Genomic DNA, 17763 nt, shown 5'->3' with positions numbered 1-17763 from the left:
GGATCACCCTTTAAAGAAAATGCCACAAGAGACATTCTGGCAAAAGAAAATCCAGACATTCTTATGATTCAAGAGACCAAAACAAATAGCCATGAAATGGAAAAAATAAAAAAATAAAAAACAAAAATTACGAAGGGGAAGCAATACAGGTAACAGGAGCTTCAGGAGGAATCTGCACAATATGGAAGAAAGGGCACTACGAATTGATACAACAAAAAAAAGATCAGCACTGGATACAAACAGATCTAAAGCAAATAAGCACAAAAGAGAAGTACAGTTTCATAAACATATACGCCCCCAATCACTACAAGGAAAAAGAGCAATGTTGGGACACCATAAAGGAAGCACTAAAAGAAATACAAACTAGGAAAATAATTCTCAGAGGGGATTTAAATTTGGTAAGAGTATAGAAGAAAAGTTTGGAGGGGCATATCACACAGACCCATCAAGGGATGCTTTGGAAGAGATAATGGAACAACACAACTTAGTATACATTCCCCCAAACAACGGAAAATATACCTGGAGCAACAAAATAGTGGGCAAAAATAACATTAAAGAAAGGCTGGATAGAATTCTGATTCAAGAAAACATAGCAACACAACTTAGTAGACATTCCCCCAAACAACGGAAAATATACCTGGAGCAACAAAAGAATGGGCAAAAATAACATTAAAGAAAGGCTGGATAGAATTCTGATTCAAGAAAACATAGCAGCAGTTCACAGCTCTATTAAATCTAAAATTTTACACACCACGGCATCTGATCATAAGACGGTGGCAATAATGATAGGCAAAACGGAAAATCAAGGACCGCTTCCATTCAAATACAACCCCATATGGAACAGCAACACAAAATTCAGCGAACTAATCAAGGAAGCATGGGCACCAAGAATATCAGGATCACGCCAATATATTTGGGAAACAAAATTAAAAAATTTAAGAGCCAAGTTAAAGGAATGGGCAAGAGCAAATGAAATAAATAAATAAATAAAGGAAAAAGGAATTGTAACAGAAAATAGACAGCATACAAACTAAAAAAGAAAGCAAAGAAGAAGACAAATAGGATTATTTAAGAGAGGAGGAGATATTTTCGGAAATATACAAGGAAAACAGGAAAGAGGAAGAAGAGGCCAGATTGAAATCTAGAAGCCTGTGGCTCAAGGCAGGGGATAAAAACACCTCCTTCTTCCACAATACTATTAAGATAAGAAGAGCAAGAAATCAGATAGAAAAAATACAAGTTGATGGTCAAGAGGTCAAAGGTGCAGAGGAACTAAAAAAAGCAGCCCACAAGCATTTTAAAAATTTACTTTCAGCCAGAGAAGAAACGGCTGAGTATGAAAGCTTCCTACAGCATACAAAAAAAAAATTAAAAAAAGAACAAAACTCATAAATTTGCAAAGAGATAACAGAAGAAGAGGTAGTGGCGGCCATATGGAGCCTACATCCAGACAAAGCCCCAGGGCCAGATGGTTTTACAATATCATTCTACAGATACCATTGGAATACAATAAGAAAGGACTTCTTAGGAATGGTGAAGAATGTCTTCAAAAAAAAAATATGAAGCAATACAAAATCCTCCTATCTTGCATTAGTCCCAAATGAATCCAATCCCTCCACCTTCAATAGATTCCACCCCATTTCCCTTTGCAATTCCTCGTATAAGATCATCACAAAAATAATTGCAAATAGAATCAAGGAAGTTCTCCCAACAATAATATCTAAAAACCAAAGAGGATTTGTGCCCAACAAGCAGATCATAGATAATGTAATTATTGTACAGGACTGTACATTCCAGCATGCAAAGAAAAGAAAAATGAATCATAATCAAACTGGATATGGCAAATGCATTTGACAGGGTCAGCTTCCCATATCTAATGGCAGTGCTCAAAAAACTTGGATTTCCAAGAGAGATAATAGAAGTCATCCAGGCTTGCATCAATACTCCTTAGATTGCTCCTCTTATAAATGGAAGGCCCAACGAATTCTTTCAAAGCACAAGAGGCCTCAGACAAGGATGCCCTCTCTCTCCCTTCCTATATATTATAATGGCGAAAACTTTAAGCAGAGCCTTGGAAACACAAAGAAAAGAAAGAAACATCATTGGGCTCAGAATAACAAGAGGAGTAAAGACCATAAACCACTCTCTTTTTGTTGATGACACTCTATTATTGGGAGGGGCATCAATAATAATTGCAAAAAAGTTCAAAAGAATATTGGATGATTTCCTACAGGTTTCAGGTGGGCTCTTAAACAACACAAAATGCAGAATATATGGATGGAATACCCCTCCCAGAATCATGCAAAGGATTTCACAAATCCTAGAAATCCCCATACAGGAAAAATGGACTCACTTCTTTTACTTGGGACTCCCCATCTCAAAAGAAAACATGAAGGCAGAAATATGGACCAAACAGATTGAAAAAATGAAAAACAAAATCCAAAGCTGGGGAATGATGTGGCTAAATATGGCAGGAAGGGTAATATTAATTAAAGCACTCCTAGCAGCACTACCAATCTACCAATATGCAATAATCTTGGCTCCAATAAGTGCCCACAAACAAATGGAGTTAATCCTAAGAAGCTTTTGGTGACAGGGAAGGAAGCAAGAAAACAAAAAATTCAGTTTGGTCAGGTGGGAGCAAGTAGTATTACCATATGAACAAGGAGGCCTATCAATCCGGCTACCTGGCCTCATGAATGTTGCCCTAGGAATGAAAATAATATGGACACTGATCACAGGGAAAGAGAGCTGGTGGAAAAAACCACTCGCCTCAAGAGTCAAAATACATGGACAACTCTAGGAAAAGTCTGTTGATTGGAAATATCCCATCAAGACAATGTACTCAAACCTGGAAGTTAGTAAAAAAGACAATTCTTTTAATGAGCAATTATATCTCTAAAATCCCAGGCAATGGAAAAACAATATCGATTTGGGAGGATAGAATTATGGGAAAGGAACCTCTAAAAACTCACTCAAAAATTGAAGGTATTCAAAAATGGATGAGAGGAAAAGGTCTAAATACTCTACACTCAATCTCTCTTTGGAATCAAAGAGAATGGCAAGATTGGCAAATCTTAACAATCCCTGCAAATCTGGAAGTGCAATGGAGCAAATTAAGGCAGCTTCTTAAAGGGGCAGCACCCATAAACTACGATGAAGAAGATGACTTCCTTTGGGATCCAAGTGGTGGAAAATACACAATCAAGACTGGATACAAAATCCTACAAGAACAACCAAATCAACAAGACTAGGGTTTTTGGAAGACAATTTGGAAATCAAAAAGTTTGCCTAAGATCAAAATGTTTACCTGGACACTCTTAAAAGGGAAGATCTTAACTAGTGAAAACTTAAAAAAAAAGGCTTCCAAGGCCCATCAAGATGCCCAATGTGCTTGCAGGCAGAAGAAACCATTCAACATTTATTTCAAGACTGCATCTTCGCTAAAGAGTGTTGGAAACAGCTCATAAGCCCTCTTGAAATCAATATAAATTTTGAAAAGCCTCTGTCGGATTTTCTCCAAACCTTGGAGAAGGCCTATCCATACACAACAAAGAGGAACGATACAGAGGATCTGGAAGTGCATCCCAGTAGTTCTTTGTTGGCAAATTTGGTTGACGAGAAACAAATGCATTTTCAAAAGCCAGACTCCAAGAATAGGGAAAACCCTCTCAAAAACATGGGGATTAACTTCTGAAATCCTTAATGTTAAAGGAACAGCATCAACAGACTACAACACTCTTCAACAAGAAGAGAAAGATTGGCTTAACAAAGCCATAATAAATAACAATGGACAAAAAGGACAAAGGAGGAAAACTTCAGAACATAGTTGGAAAATGAGACTGAATGAAGAAGAATTCGCAACTTGGAAAAAAAATCAGAGAAGACATTGTCTCTACTTTGATGGGGCTTCAAAACATAATCCTGGAAAGGCAGGGGCAGGGGGAGTTATTCTTGATCCGGATGGGAAAGAAAATGTTACATATGAATGGGGACTTGGAGAAGTCTCAAATAATAAGGCTGAAGCCTACAACCTATTAATGGGAACAAGTATAATCAAAAAAAGAGCGATACAAGACCCCATTATAACAGGAGACTCAGCCATAATAATAGAGGCAATGGCCCATCACAAAAATCCAAGCAATGAATTCATGAACAAAATATACAAGAGAATCAGGAAGAATTTAGAAAGCTTAGAAGATGTGATCTTCAGACATGTTTTGCGAACTCATAACCAACAGGCAGACCATTTCGCTAATCAAGCAGTGAAAAGAACTAAAGGGAGCGTTCAAGAAAACAAAGAGGATTATCACACCTCTGTCCCATAAGCTCCTCCAAAAGATCACAAGCATGAATCTTATCAAAAAAAAGGAACAGCGTGCATTCCTAAAAGAAATTAAAAAAAAAACAATAAGATCTCAACAAAAAGAATATCTCTGCAAAAATAAGTAGAAGGTCACGAGAATTCAGAGGAAACATCATAGAAGATCAAAAAATCGCAATTGTGCTGGCAACAAGGACGATTGCGATCATGGTCACAAGAACCACGCAGCAATCCATCCCATCAGTGAAAGGCATTGGACAGCCTCAGCCTCTACAAATACACTTGGAAATGTAACATCTCCCGCATCTCCAATCCCAGGCAAAGTTGTTTGCATCACTCGCCCCTCATATCCCCTGCCCTGCTCCAAGTGCCCTCGCCTTCTCTAAATCCCTTCTCATTCTCTCTTCACTACCCACGAACTCTGCATATCCTCTCCTCTTCCAAACTTCCAGCCATCCACGCTGTGCAAACCTCCAACCACCAACCTCACTCCTCCACTAGTGATCACCTCTGCCTCTTTACTTCTCCCCCCTGAGCGCCCCTCCTCCCTGTCTGTCACACTCAGGATCACCAAGCTATAGCAAGCATTAAAGATCAAAACAAAAGGCAAGCAGGCAGTAACAGCAGAAGAAGGAATATTTCAGGCAACACAAGACACAGGAAGCACAACAACACAAGGAACAGCAAGCAGCACAAGAGGAATAAGAAGAAAGCAAATCAAATGGAATTCAACCCCATTGAAAAGGCAGCAAGGAATGATGCATGCAAAGCGAACAAATTTATGATTAATCGACTACAAGAGTCACTGAAAGATATCAGATCTGAAATGAGAATGGAGTATAGCTACCAGAAAAGGAACATGGAAATGCATAAAGAAGAGATCAATGCACTAAAAACTAAATGCAAGCACTTAGAGGAAGCAGTGACATACTTCAAAAACAACACCATGAGCCAAGAAGGCGAGAACTCGGTCAACTATGACAAGAAGAAACAGCCATCTCAGGAGCAGTCAGTCTACAAGCCATGAAAAATTATCAGAGAATCAATGTTATGTAAATTTGCTTTATTAGTAGGTCAATATGTTAGGCAGTACTCAAGAATAGTCATAAAAATATATGAAGTTTTGAAAACATGCATAGGAGAAGGGACTGCGCTCCCATCTCATTGCTTAGTTTCCTTCTATGCTACAGTCGATTGTAATAGGAGCTTGCTCCACCACAACTTTTGGTAATATATCCACTATCCGATCTTGTTAAAAAAAAAAGATACAATCTTAACCACAAGAAAGTGACAATTTGACAAGAGCCAAACATGGACAAGACCAAATATCCTCCACAAGATATTAACCAATAAAAATGATAGCAATTAACGAAACTTAGATCACTTATCCACTTAACAATTAACCAATGATTTCCAATACAAGATGCCACTAACAATTACTCAAGATGTTCCAATGATGATTCCTTGAAACAATTAGAAACCTTTCAAGATATTTAGACAAGGTAAATGCCAATATGCCAAGGATTCAAAACAACCACAAACCAATGATGGCAAAAGAGAACAAGAGCTATTATCCAATGATTCTTGTTGAGATTAGCAATGTTCTTTAGACAATTAGATGCTCAACACAATAATGTCAATAACTTAAGGGAACAAGTAGATCAAGATCCCCAAAGAAACTTGAACCATTCAACACAAAGTGATTTGAGATTAGAGAGCTTTAGTGAGTGAATTTATTAGATGTGATCTTATGAAACTTCAACCAACTCACAACAACAAATGTGTTAGATTCCAAATGTTAGCAACCTTCTTCACAATAACTCATAAAATCATGAAAACAAGAAACAATTATTATCAAGAGTGTACGCAAGGAAATTACTTATGTAACTTGTATTCCAATGTCATGACAGCAATATGTAACTTATGTTTTAGAGCTCCTTTAACTGGGATGCCAGATGCAAACAAAGCAATCTACCACCAAAAAACCACTTCCAAGACCAATTTAGCAATGAATTAAGCACTTTTACGATGTTATAATCACTGTTATGATTTCAGACTTTAGCAACCTTGTGGTAGTCAATCAAATCATAAAACAAGTCAAGTTATGAGTGCTTAACTTATGCAATAAATTTGTCAATGCTTTAGGCAACTTATGATTGGTTATTATAGTACTTAAATGAAGATTTTTGCCACTGTTAGGAATAGATCAGAGTGTTGTAGCTAAAAAAAAAGTGACGGAAGAGCCTAGAGACCAAACCCTTGAGGCACAAGGCCTAGAAATAGCTTGCCCAACTTGTCCAATGGCTTGGGTACCTACATCCACCAAAGATGGCTTGAAAATTCACTGAAAAACACCAATAATAGCTTTAGAATTCAAATGCTTACCCACAGAGATGCCAAAGGGCAAATGAGGCAATGAAGAGGGATAGAAGAGACGGCTCAAGGCCTGTCGAGAGGGAGAAAACCCCACAAGGGGCTGTCATCAAGGAGAGGAAGCCCAAAATAGGCTTACGGTAGAGCTTGGGAAGGCAGACGGAGCAGGTGGGGAGGTCTGGAGGCCACAGCAGAGGGAGAGAAGGGGGAATGAGGGAAGGCCGAGAAGGAAAGAAGAGAAAGGAAGGCAGGAGAATGAGGAGAAGTGGCAGTGGAGGAGGACGAAGGAGAAGAAAAAGGGAGTGGAGGGCTAGAGAGGCTAACCAAGCCTGCGTAGGCCTAAAGGAGGAGGTCGAGGGGGTTTAGAGGGCATCCAAGCCCACGATAGAGGCAACAAAGGCAGGTTGAGGCCCTAGAAGGCCTGCAGCTAGCCCTGAGAAGGCCTAAAGGGCTGATGCTGAAGTTGGAAGGGGCCACGCTAGGCCCAAGAAGGTGGCGTTGGGCTTGGAGGCCCTAAAAGAATTGAAACCCTCACCAAGAAAGTGATTTTGTTTTATATCTTCAATATTTACCCAAAATTCTTCAATTGTTGGCCCTGCAAAAATTCTAGAGACTAGATCTTACCCTCAAGGGCCTAGATTTAGCTCTAATCCAACAAATTTTCTTTGATCTCACCTGCACACAAAAAAAATTACGAGTGCACAAAACCCCAATATATACCAAAATTCCAAAAACCCCAAACCCCAGCTGCAAAACAAGGGTTAAAAATAAAATTTATTTACAAAAAAAAAAATATTACACAAAATCTATTTACAAAATATACAAGTGTACAATGCTCGAAAGATTTTTGAGAAATAATTTTTAAATAAAATTTTGACAATGGCTAGATGTATTTCAAAAGATCAGCCTGTGCCCACAGTTTGTGAACTTGGAGCCCAAGGGTCGAGGAACCTGCAAACTCTATATATTTTCTTAAAAAGAAATTGCTAGAACATACAATGAATCGGATCACCTAAAGTAAGCCCAAAATTTACCAATAGCATGTTCCTATCATCTACAAATGAAATAACAATTCAAATAATATTGAAGCGCAATATAAGAAAGCACATACCCAGCACATACCACAGATCAATGAGACAAAGACACCATGAATTGTACCCCAAAGTCTTTTATTATGGAATTTACAACGTTCCCAACAGAATAGTGCCTTCACACCAACATTTACAAAATTACATCAAACCAAAGATCATCATAATCCCAATACAATCAAAATGCCTTCTATTTATAGAGAAATTCCTCCAAGTGGAAAACAACGGCTAGTTAGTTTGATCCCCGTCAAAATCATCTCGATTGTTAACAAATCCTTGATCAACTTTTAATCTCGATTGTCGAAAATACTTACTTTTGAAGAATTTTTGAATTTCTCATTAAAACCATTTTTATTAGTTCAAAAATAATTATTTTGAATTAATTTCCTCAAAAAATTGACTTTCACTTAACCACGAAGGTCCAAGGGTCCAAATTTTCTTGAAATTTCCAATATTCCCTTGGTGGGGGGCCTCAAAAAATTAACTTCTTTTAAACCCACGAATTTTTCCACTTGGAGAAATTAATTTCTCTAACATTTTAATTTTGACTCTAAATTAATTAATTTTCTAGCTTAGGATTTAATTTTATTTTTGCCAGAAAAATTAATTAATTGACTCGTGAGGGGAATTAATTATTTTTCCACCCTCAAATATTTTAGCCATGGTGTCTAACTATGAGGGACCATGCACTAAAAATATTGTTTACATAAGATTTTACAAATTCAACCCTCAAAGGGGGAATACTCGTTCGTTATAGACCCTCATAATATTACCCAATTCTGCGACACAATATGATCTAGTAGACCAAGTGATTTGTAATAAAATAATTTAGCTAATTAGCTTAAATTATTCCCAAATCACTTTTACAATAAACTCGACTAAAACACTAGGACTCACCTACGACTTCGACAATAAATTCCACCCAAGCTTTGGGGTGAGGCTGGATGGAAAAATTTTGCTAATCATCTGTGTTTAGAAACACAGGATAATCAGTGAGACGAAAAACCTCCTAAGATGAAATTCGTCGCAAAAATCATAGGCTTACCTAGGTTGTTACATAATTTAACGGTCATACTAGCATTATTTACATTACAAACATGCGAAATGGGTTTACAATGACATGAGAAATTGTTGGTTGATGATTCTGACTTTGAAAAAATCTCTTCAAGTCTTTGGATCTTGCTTCCTTGGAATGTTGAAAAAATGGGTGCAACAGTACCTATAGTGGCAAGTTGCCTTGATGACACCTTAGTCCCTATTGAGTTAGTGTCTTGGAAAGTAGCCTTGATGACACTTGATTGATACCTTGGCAGTTTTTGGCCTTGATGGTATCTAGCATTGTATATGTTGTACTCTTCTTGGAACACTTCAAATTGAGGTCATCCTTGTACCAGTTGAACAATTATGAATACCTCCCTAGTTAAGAGGGAGTGTTGAAAATGTAACTAGTATCGGTCTTCATAATTGTTGTCTAGCTCATGACATGATGTAATTCATTTGTATTTATAAAAAGAAGAAAAGAAAAATTATTGTAAAGATCAAAGAAAATTATTTTTATAATGTTAAAATTTGGCAGCTCAGGGATGAATTTCTCCTAGAAGAAATCATATCTTTTAGTTTTGTTTGAACCACCTCTAATAAAATTTCATTCCTAACAATTTTAATATGACATTCTAAAAATAGTAAGTCACATCTCAATTTGGACGTGACTTTCCAAAAATAAAAATTCATGTCTAAATGATCAAAGATGATCTCGACATATGGAGTCCACATTAAAATCAAATCAATCATGATGGAATCCACTTTAAAATCAAATCAATCATGATTATACAAGTCAATAATTAATATTTTATCTTTACTACTATTATTTATAAAATAGTCTAAAGTCATTCACCTTTAATGGGTTAATAAAAATGAATTCTCAATAGTCTCATGGAATAAGTCAATTAAATTGACAATCTCTTACTTGGCAAATCAAACCTCTCTCTTGGAATAAAATAATAACTCCACACTTAAGAGAATGCAACTCTCCCACTATAATTCGATGTATGGCAAAAGTGTAACTCCTCATTAAATGCACTTGTAACTCCCTCACTCAATTCGATTTGTAACTCTCACCAAATTTTTTCTCATGTCTATGTTAGTCAAAGTTGTCATTGATGTCAATATGGCATTGTCGAAGATGGCTAAAACCCTAGTTCTTAATACTTATCCTAGAAGTCCCAACATGAAACCCTATCTATGATAATGAAACCCTAGCTATGATGATGAAACCCTAATGCCAAAATGCATTGCTAAAACCTAAATGATGAATCCTAATATAAAGAACTATTAAAGTCCTACCCTGATCCCCATGTTTGACTATAATACCTAGTTCCAATAAAAGTCACATGAAAAGTGCATATAACTTCCTAAGTTTCGCAAACCCTAAGCCTTTATTAATGAAACCCTAATGACTAATGAAATCCCTAAACTACTACAACCCTAAAACCCTAACCCCAAGTCCTCAATCTTGAAAACCTAAACCTAAATCCAAAATTCCAAAATCCCCATTTACTTGGCACAAAAAATATAATAATAAAAGATAAAAATAATAAAGAGAGGGGGGTCTAACTTCTATTCCTATTTACTTGACACAAGCTTGAAACCTTGATCCTTAACATCTCTTTATTTCCTATATAAAAAAAATCCTCTTGCTACTCTCCTATTGGGTGGCTGGAAAACATGATAAAATTAATAATATACTCCTAAGTCGACTTCAACTCGGCTAATTAAACCATCCGACATACCTTTCCACATAAGCAATATACTATATATTGATATATATTGACCTAAGTCACATGACACAAGGACACGAGACACGGAGGACACGTAAATACGAGTATTCAATACGAAACGCAGCGACCTGGAAACAGGACATGGGGGACACATTTTATATATATTTAATAAATATATATATATATACCGAAATATAACTTTTTATCCATATTAAATTGCAGGTTGCAGCTTATCTAATCAAATTAAAATATAATTACTTCTCAAAGTTCATAGTTCACTTTAAAAAAATAAATAGAATCAAAATTTACTATTTAGAAATTAGAATGTGATATGCTTGGCCTTGATTCTTGAATATTCAATGTTCATTGTTCATGTACAACTTACAAGCACATAAGAAAATAACTAAAGTCTAATCCTATTGATTTCCTCTGGCCCTCTTGCGAGAAAATGCCACAGCTTTCCCTTTCCCTCTAGATGTAGATGCTGGTGCTGGTGGAGTTGGCAGTGGAGTTTGCTATGCTCTAGAAGCTGAAGAACTAGAAGTAGGAGCTATAGGAGGTAGACCACGTCCTCTACTAGTGGCAGGGGTAGCCCGGGCAGGCGGTGTCACCTGAAAACATTACAATCTCCCAATCCTGAAATCCTGAAAAATTGATAAGTCTGTTGCATTTTGAATGAAATCTAAAATTTTACTTTCTCCATATGAAATCCAATGAGGCCGAAACCACTCTCAAACATCCTGAGTCATTTCATGGTAATGTTAAAAATTTAAGTAAAATGATGAAAATGAAGATTAAGGAGAATGTCACTTTTACTTTAAGAATTTAGCATTACCATGAATAGCATATCAATACTAGGGCCTAGACTTGATCATTAAGCTGCCCCACTCAAAAATTATTTGTTTCTTTCAAAAAAAATTGCAGCTTATGCAAGCAACGTTTTCTATCAGCGGAATACGCGTTTTCCAGATGCAGGACACGACGAAAACCGGTGAATACGTTTTACATTTTACAGGACACGATGAAAAACGTTTTCGACACGTTTTAGGGCCGTTTTCGTGTCTGACACGTAAAATACAGGACACGGGACTTGGAGGACGTGTCCTGTGACTTAGATATTGACGGTAGAACACTCCGAATGAAAAAATCTAAAAAATTTAATAAAGTTCGGTAAAGTGAAGGATAAAGTTCCTGTGAACTGTAAGGAAGTCGAGTCACCGCTATAAATTTCGGACCAAACTGAAGAATTTCTCTATGCATTTTTTTAAATCGTTTAACTTATGGAGTGAAGAAATAAGAGGCAATCTGATTTAAAGTCTGTTGAGTGAAGAAATAAGAGGCAGTGTGATTTGAAGTCTGTTGAGCGAAGAAATAAAAGGCAGTCCAATTTGAAATTCCTAAAGCCTGGACCTCGAACCTGGGAAAGGAAATTAGCTTATTTTATTTTTGACTCGGATCTGTAGAAGCGTTTTGTGTGCAGTAATCTTGGGACTACAAGGGATTTGTTTTGCAACATGCACCTATAGAAGTAGTTTTTGAAAGGACCAAAGGGAAAATCTTCTTGCAGACTTCAGGAAAACTACACATTACAATACCTGTTGTGAAAAGCATCTCGGCTTGTTCAAATTACCTATCTGAAGATTTTTGCAGACCTGTAGAAGCAGCCTTTGGATTTGATAAGTGATACATCAGTTGCAGCACCTTGAAGTAGCTGTGTTGAAGACCATTGAAGACATCTTCACGGAGGACCCTTGGAGCAGATTTTAGATCAGTCTTGAGACATCAGCTGAAACAATTCATTGGGCATCGTTTGGAGGAACCTTGTCAGTCTTTTGTTTGAAAAGGATCATTGTAAAGCAACCCTTGAACCCTTGAAGAAGTATTAAAGATTTGATTAGGGAAAAACAAACTGAAGACATTATTATGCATTGTTGGAGATCCATTAAAGAAGTTTTTGGAGCAGGCACTTGAAGAATTGTTTGGTACAGGCTTTGAAGAATATTGATTGGACCCTTTTGGAACAGCTTATTGAAGATTCTTGGAGACCTTGATGCATGATTGAACACCTCATGGAGTAACCTTGGAAGAAATAGTTTGGGTGACATGAACAGCTTTGAAGACTCCTTCAGTGATTAATAAAGTTGTCATTGATGAGCTAAGCGAGGGCATAATTGAAGGCAAACTTGAACATATTGTGAGGGCTTGTTGCAGAAGGCATTGAGGAAGCCTTGAAGAACCATTGAACTTATCTTGAAGAATTGAAGCATAGGGTTGGAGCCCTAGAGGATGGGAGTCCTCAAGAAGATCAAGCTGGAACCTGTGCCAGTGGAGAGGGTTAGAGCCTCGTGAAGTCCAAGTTGGTGCTTGGCAGAGTACAGGTTGGAGCCTGGTGAATTGGAGATTGGTATCTTCATCTAAGGTTGGAGCCCTAAACATTATTGCATTTGATTTATTGTAAAAAGAGTATTGGAGTCCTCGATATTTCTGATTAATACAATTATTATTCTATCATTGTTCATTTTGTGTTCTAATTATAAGTGATCTTAACTGGTAAAAAATAACAATTGTAAAGATAAATTGATTCATCACCACTCTCAGTATTTCCAATAGTCTAAATGTAACTCTCTCTCTCCCTAATTCGAATTGTAACTCCTCAAGACAAGTGTACCTCTCTCTCTATTCTTGAGATGAGTTACACTTCTCCTCAAGTAACTCCTCCCTCATGGAATTTGATTCTCCTATTGTTGGCTCAAGGCATGAATTCATTTTGTAACTCCTCTCCTTTCTCATCTATTTAAAGTTTAAACAAGAGAAAGTGAGAGTTGAGAGTAGCATATTCATTGTGAAGAAGGAGAGCAAGCGTTGAGTGTGTGCAAAAGAAGTGTGAAAGCAAGTAAAGAGCTGGAGCAAGTGTAGGAGGAGATCTTCAAGCAAAGAGCGAGAGTTGAGAGTAGCATATTCGTTGTGAAGAAAGAGAGCAAGTGTTGAGTGTGTGCAAAAAGAAGTGTGAGAGAAAGTAAAGAGTTGGAGCAAGTGTAGGAGGAGATCTTCAAGCAAAGAGCAAGAGCACTTCAGATGCAAGTTGATCAGACATTGGTGACTTTATTCATTCTCCTTATTGGGCATTTTGTATCAAAAAATAAAAATTATTTTCATGTGATTTGGTCATGTAAACCTCCTCCACCAAGTCGGCCTCAAGAACTGTCAAGTCGGCCTCATTAGGGAGCTTCAACCACTATATATAGCAGTGCATTCGACCTATTGTGACACATTCAAGCAAGAAGTTTGAACTTTGAACTACAACCCAAGGAAGTGCAAAGGCAAGAAAAGGTGAAGAAAAAGGCTTGAAGAAGATAAACCCCATTGAAGGAAGGAGAGGGGTTTTGCCCTGGCGGAGAGCCTACATCCTGTGTCCTTGTTGTTTTGATCTTCATGCATTTATGTTTTGGTAGTTGCTTGATGATAAGAAGATAAAATAATATAATAAGAATACAAAGAAATCACAAGTAGTTATCTAGATAAGGAAATCTTTCTGCCTTTCTGATTCTCTAACAATGCACAAGAAGGAACTCATTCTAGCTTCTATGATTAAGGCACAAATCAAGGAACCCTTTTCTCGCTAATATTTTCAACATTCCCAACAATATTTAATACCTAAAAAATTATTTTAACCCAGTAAATTATTTTCTAAATTGCTAAATAAAAATACATTGGTATTTTAACAATAAATTTGCAGCGAAAGCACAAATAGAAAATCAATCACACAACAGAAAATCTAAACCCTCCAATTTATCCTTCACTTCTATTACGCAAAATAAATAAGAGCTCCCTTATAGGGAAAATGGCCCACGTAGAAAACATAATTTATACAACAATTGGAACTTGGAATCTCAACCCCCAAGAAAAACTTGGCCCTCTGCAAAACTTAGCCCCCTGAAAATTCACCTTCCCCAATCTGCAATTCGGCTTCCTCTCTCCTAGCTTCATCAAGCCAGCACGCTAGATGAACCACTCACCCTTAGGTAGGTCATGACTCGTATGGACCCCTGCACAAGCCTCCAAGCTGGATCTACGCCGCCCTACAAATTTGGCCTTCCAAGATATCGGCCTCCACAAGTTTCCTCTGTCTCAAAATTTTCTGCTGCAACATTTCCTTCTCTTTAGCCCCAAGTCTCTCATTCTTCACTTTCTAAATTGCTAAATAAAAATACATTGGTATTTTAACAATAAATTTGCAGCGAAAGCACAAATAGAAAATCAATCACACAACAGAAAATCTAAACCCTCCAATTTATCCTTCACTTCTATTACGCAAAATAAATAAGAGCTCCCTTATAGGGAAAATGGCCCACGTAGAAAACATAATTTATACAACAAATGGAACTTGGAATCTCAACCCCCAAGAAAAACTTGGCCCTCTGCAAAACTTAGCCCCCTGAAAATTCACCTTCCCCAATCTGCAATTCGGCTTCCTCTCTCCTAGCTTCATCAAGCCAGCACGCTAGATGAACCACTCACCCTTAGGTAGGTCATGACTCGTATGGACCCCTGCACAAGCCTCCAAGCTGGATCTACGCCGCCCTACAAATTTGGCCTTCCAAGATATCGGCCTCCACAAGTTTCCTCTGTCTCAAAATTTTCTGCTGCAACATTTCCTTCTCTTTAGCCCCAAGTCTCTCATTCTTCACTTGAGAAAATTTCTTTCAATGATTCGATGTGTCTTCCTCCTCTCCTTAGGCTTTCTTTTATAATTTCTCATTGAGCTAGATCCCTAACCCTAATCTCCTAAGTGATGGATGGCTAGGATTAAATCCTAACCCACTTGAGATCAATGGTAGAGATTAGATCTAATTCACTAAAGTGAATAATTCACTTTTCTTTAGAAAACTTTAGCCCAATAGCCAACATTAATTAATTAATTAATCAATGTGTTTTTCCTAAGTTAGACTTAGGAAAGAATCATAAAAGTCACTTAATAAATTAAGCAAGTACCTACAGAGGTTTTAAACAACTCCTGCATGCTTGACACTTAATCTCTGCAGAAGTACCTGTCTGCTGCTCAAATCATCAGCACTAAGTCACCTGGTTTGTGTTTGTATTTAAATTCAGAAACAACAAAATTCAAAAAAATGTCACTGTAAAAATTGATACAATTTGCCATCAAATTTGGCAAAAAGAATTAAGGACTTTTATTATAACTTTAAAAAACAAACACAGTTGTTTTGTAACTCCAAATTTAATCCAAAAATATGACAAATTATATGTCAAGACTAAAAGCAAGTTAAAAGCTTAAAACATCATATACTGTCGAAGGACATGTCCATAACTTAGAAATGTTATTACTCAAGTTGCTGGTATTCCTGCAAAATTCCAGGATCTTCCCCCTAAGTCACTCTGGAGCATGATTTCTATTGTTGAGGATCCCAATGGATTCCTAGGGGAGAAATATGATGGTGATACCCTTTTTCAGTATTGTGGGGAAGGGGGTAAGTAAATCTTTTGAGATAATTCTCTCCATGGCCCCTGTTCATTTGATGGGAGCATGTTAGAATTATGGGTGTAATCTTCACGTGGCCACACTATATTCATATGTATCATTAACGTATTTATAATCATGGCTAAGGCCATCCTTTGATCCTTTATTATCATTTATTGTAATACCAGGGAGTGGATAAGCCCAGCCTCATCACACTTGTAAATGTAGGCTCATTAACAATTAACCACTATTGGGAGTCAAGACTTGAGTTGGTAAAAAAAATACATAACTACTCTCATTTGTATTGGTAAAAAAAATACATAACTACTCTCTTTCTAATCTCTCTTATACTGCGTTTTATGCCTAAGATCACCTATATCTTTGTCACTCTCTTGTGATAGGAATTTCTTTCCTTTATAAGCATGTGTGTATCTCTTCTGTAGCACACTTGTGTTTGTATTTTCTCTCTCTCTCTAGCCCACCAGGGTTATCTGCCTCTAGCACACTTGTAACTGGGTTATTACAGAATTTGGGTTTGTCTTTGGTTTCATTTGATTCTCGTGCTTTCATTTGTGAATCAGAACAAAAGGTTAAGTCAAACAGAACAATGAAGATCGAACCTGGGATTTTCTTTTTGGAAAAACACTGAACAATAATGGAAAGGTCAGAAATTGTTCATACTGAAAATCATAAAGGTATTTCACATAAACATCCAAGCATTTCAAAAGGGTGAAGAAAGGTTGGAAATATACCTTAATCCATGCTGGTGGCACTGAACCACGAAGAGCTGCTATCCTCAATGGTACAGTCAAGGCATATGGTTTGGACCTCCACTTCTCATATGCTTTTGTTAACTCCTCATTCTCTGGAAATTCCAGTTTCTCAGATATCCCTCCAATCTGGTTTCCTTCCCAATGAACCAAACGAAAATAAGCACAACAAAACTGTCTGTCTAACATCCATTATGTTCAAACCAAAGAATTAAACTGTCCTATAAAAGGCAGACTTCCCATACCCCTTCAATTCCATTCCTCGATAATGCATTTTAAACAAACACCCCGCAAGTGAGTCTTAATCCAGAATGCACACCTAAACAATTATGTGCATCTAACAATGTTACAATAATAATTGTGCCATGACTATCCACTGTCATTAAACAAACTTGTTCTCCCATGGTAAAATGCAAGAGAAACAAATTTGACATTAACCTAAGTGACCAGAAGGCAAGAGAATTACAAACTTACTTTAAGCTCAGAAAATGGGAAAAATATTCCAATCCATTGTAAAGTGTTTTCCGTGCAATCCCAGACGCAGTTTTCAGTAGTCCCTATGTGGATTTTCAGTTCTGGAAACAGCCAAGCCATGGAAACTATTACTTTGGTATCTGCAGACAGGCAGGCAACTGCCCAGTAGTTTCCAGCTGTTTCTACAAACTGCCAAGAAACTTACCAGTAGTTTCCAACAGTTCCAGCCCAGAACTCTGATTTTCTTTTCCAAAATATTATTATCAATTTTTCTTTAGAAACCAACCTACAGATAAACAAACCTCTAAACTGACATTAAACTAACAGTAAACTAAATTATGGTGCAATAAACCCTCAAATTACAAAACAACTTCCCAAAAACAATGGCAAATCACTGCAAAAAGTCAATAGAGAATATTTTAAAAAAATCTAAGACATTTTATTGAGGGTAACTGTTACCCACCACTTTGTGGGTGATATC

The 17763-nt window shown here is 37.0% G+C and overlaps 1 protein-coding gene across 1 annotated transcript in view; it reads right to left on the bottom strand.

Moving 5' to 3' along the window:
* LOC149255235 (putrescine-binding periplasmic protein-like protein) overlaps positions 1 to 16997 on the bottom strand; it is a 196663-nt gene extending 179666 nt beyond the window's left edge. The window contains exon 1 of the mRNA XM_089454990.1: positions 16791 to 16997. Within this exon, the coding sequence (XP_089311116.1) occupies positions 16791 to 16997 (207 nt within the window). The remainder of the gene's footprint in view (positions 1 to 16790) is intronic.
* Positions 16998 to 17763: the final 766 nt, after the last annotated feature.

This window comes from Pinus tabuliformis, chromosome 7 (genome assembly GCF_031772625.1).
Source record: "Pinus tabuliformis cultivar Carrire ecotype Pingquan chromosome 7, CPIR1, whole genome shotgun sequence".
Taxonomy (NCBI): Eukaryota; Viridiplantae; Streptophyta; class Pinopsida; order Pinales; family Pinaceae; genus Pinus; species Pinus tabuliformis.
This window is presented reverse-complemented; position numbering and strand designations above follow the sequence as displayed.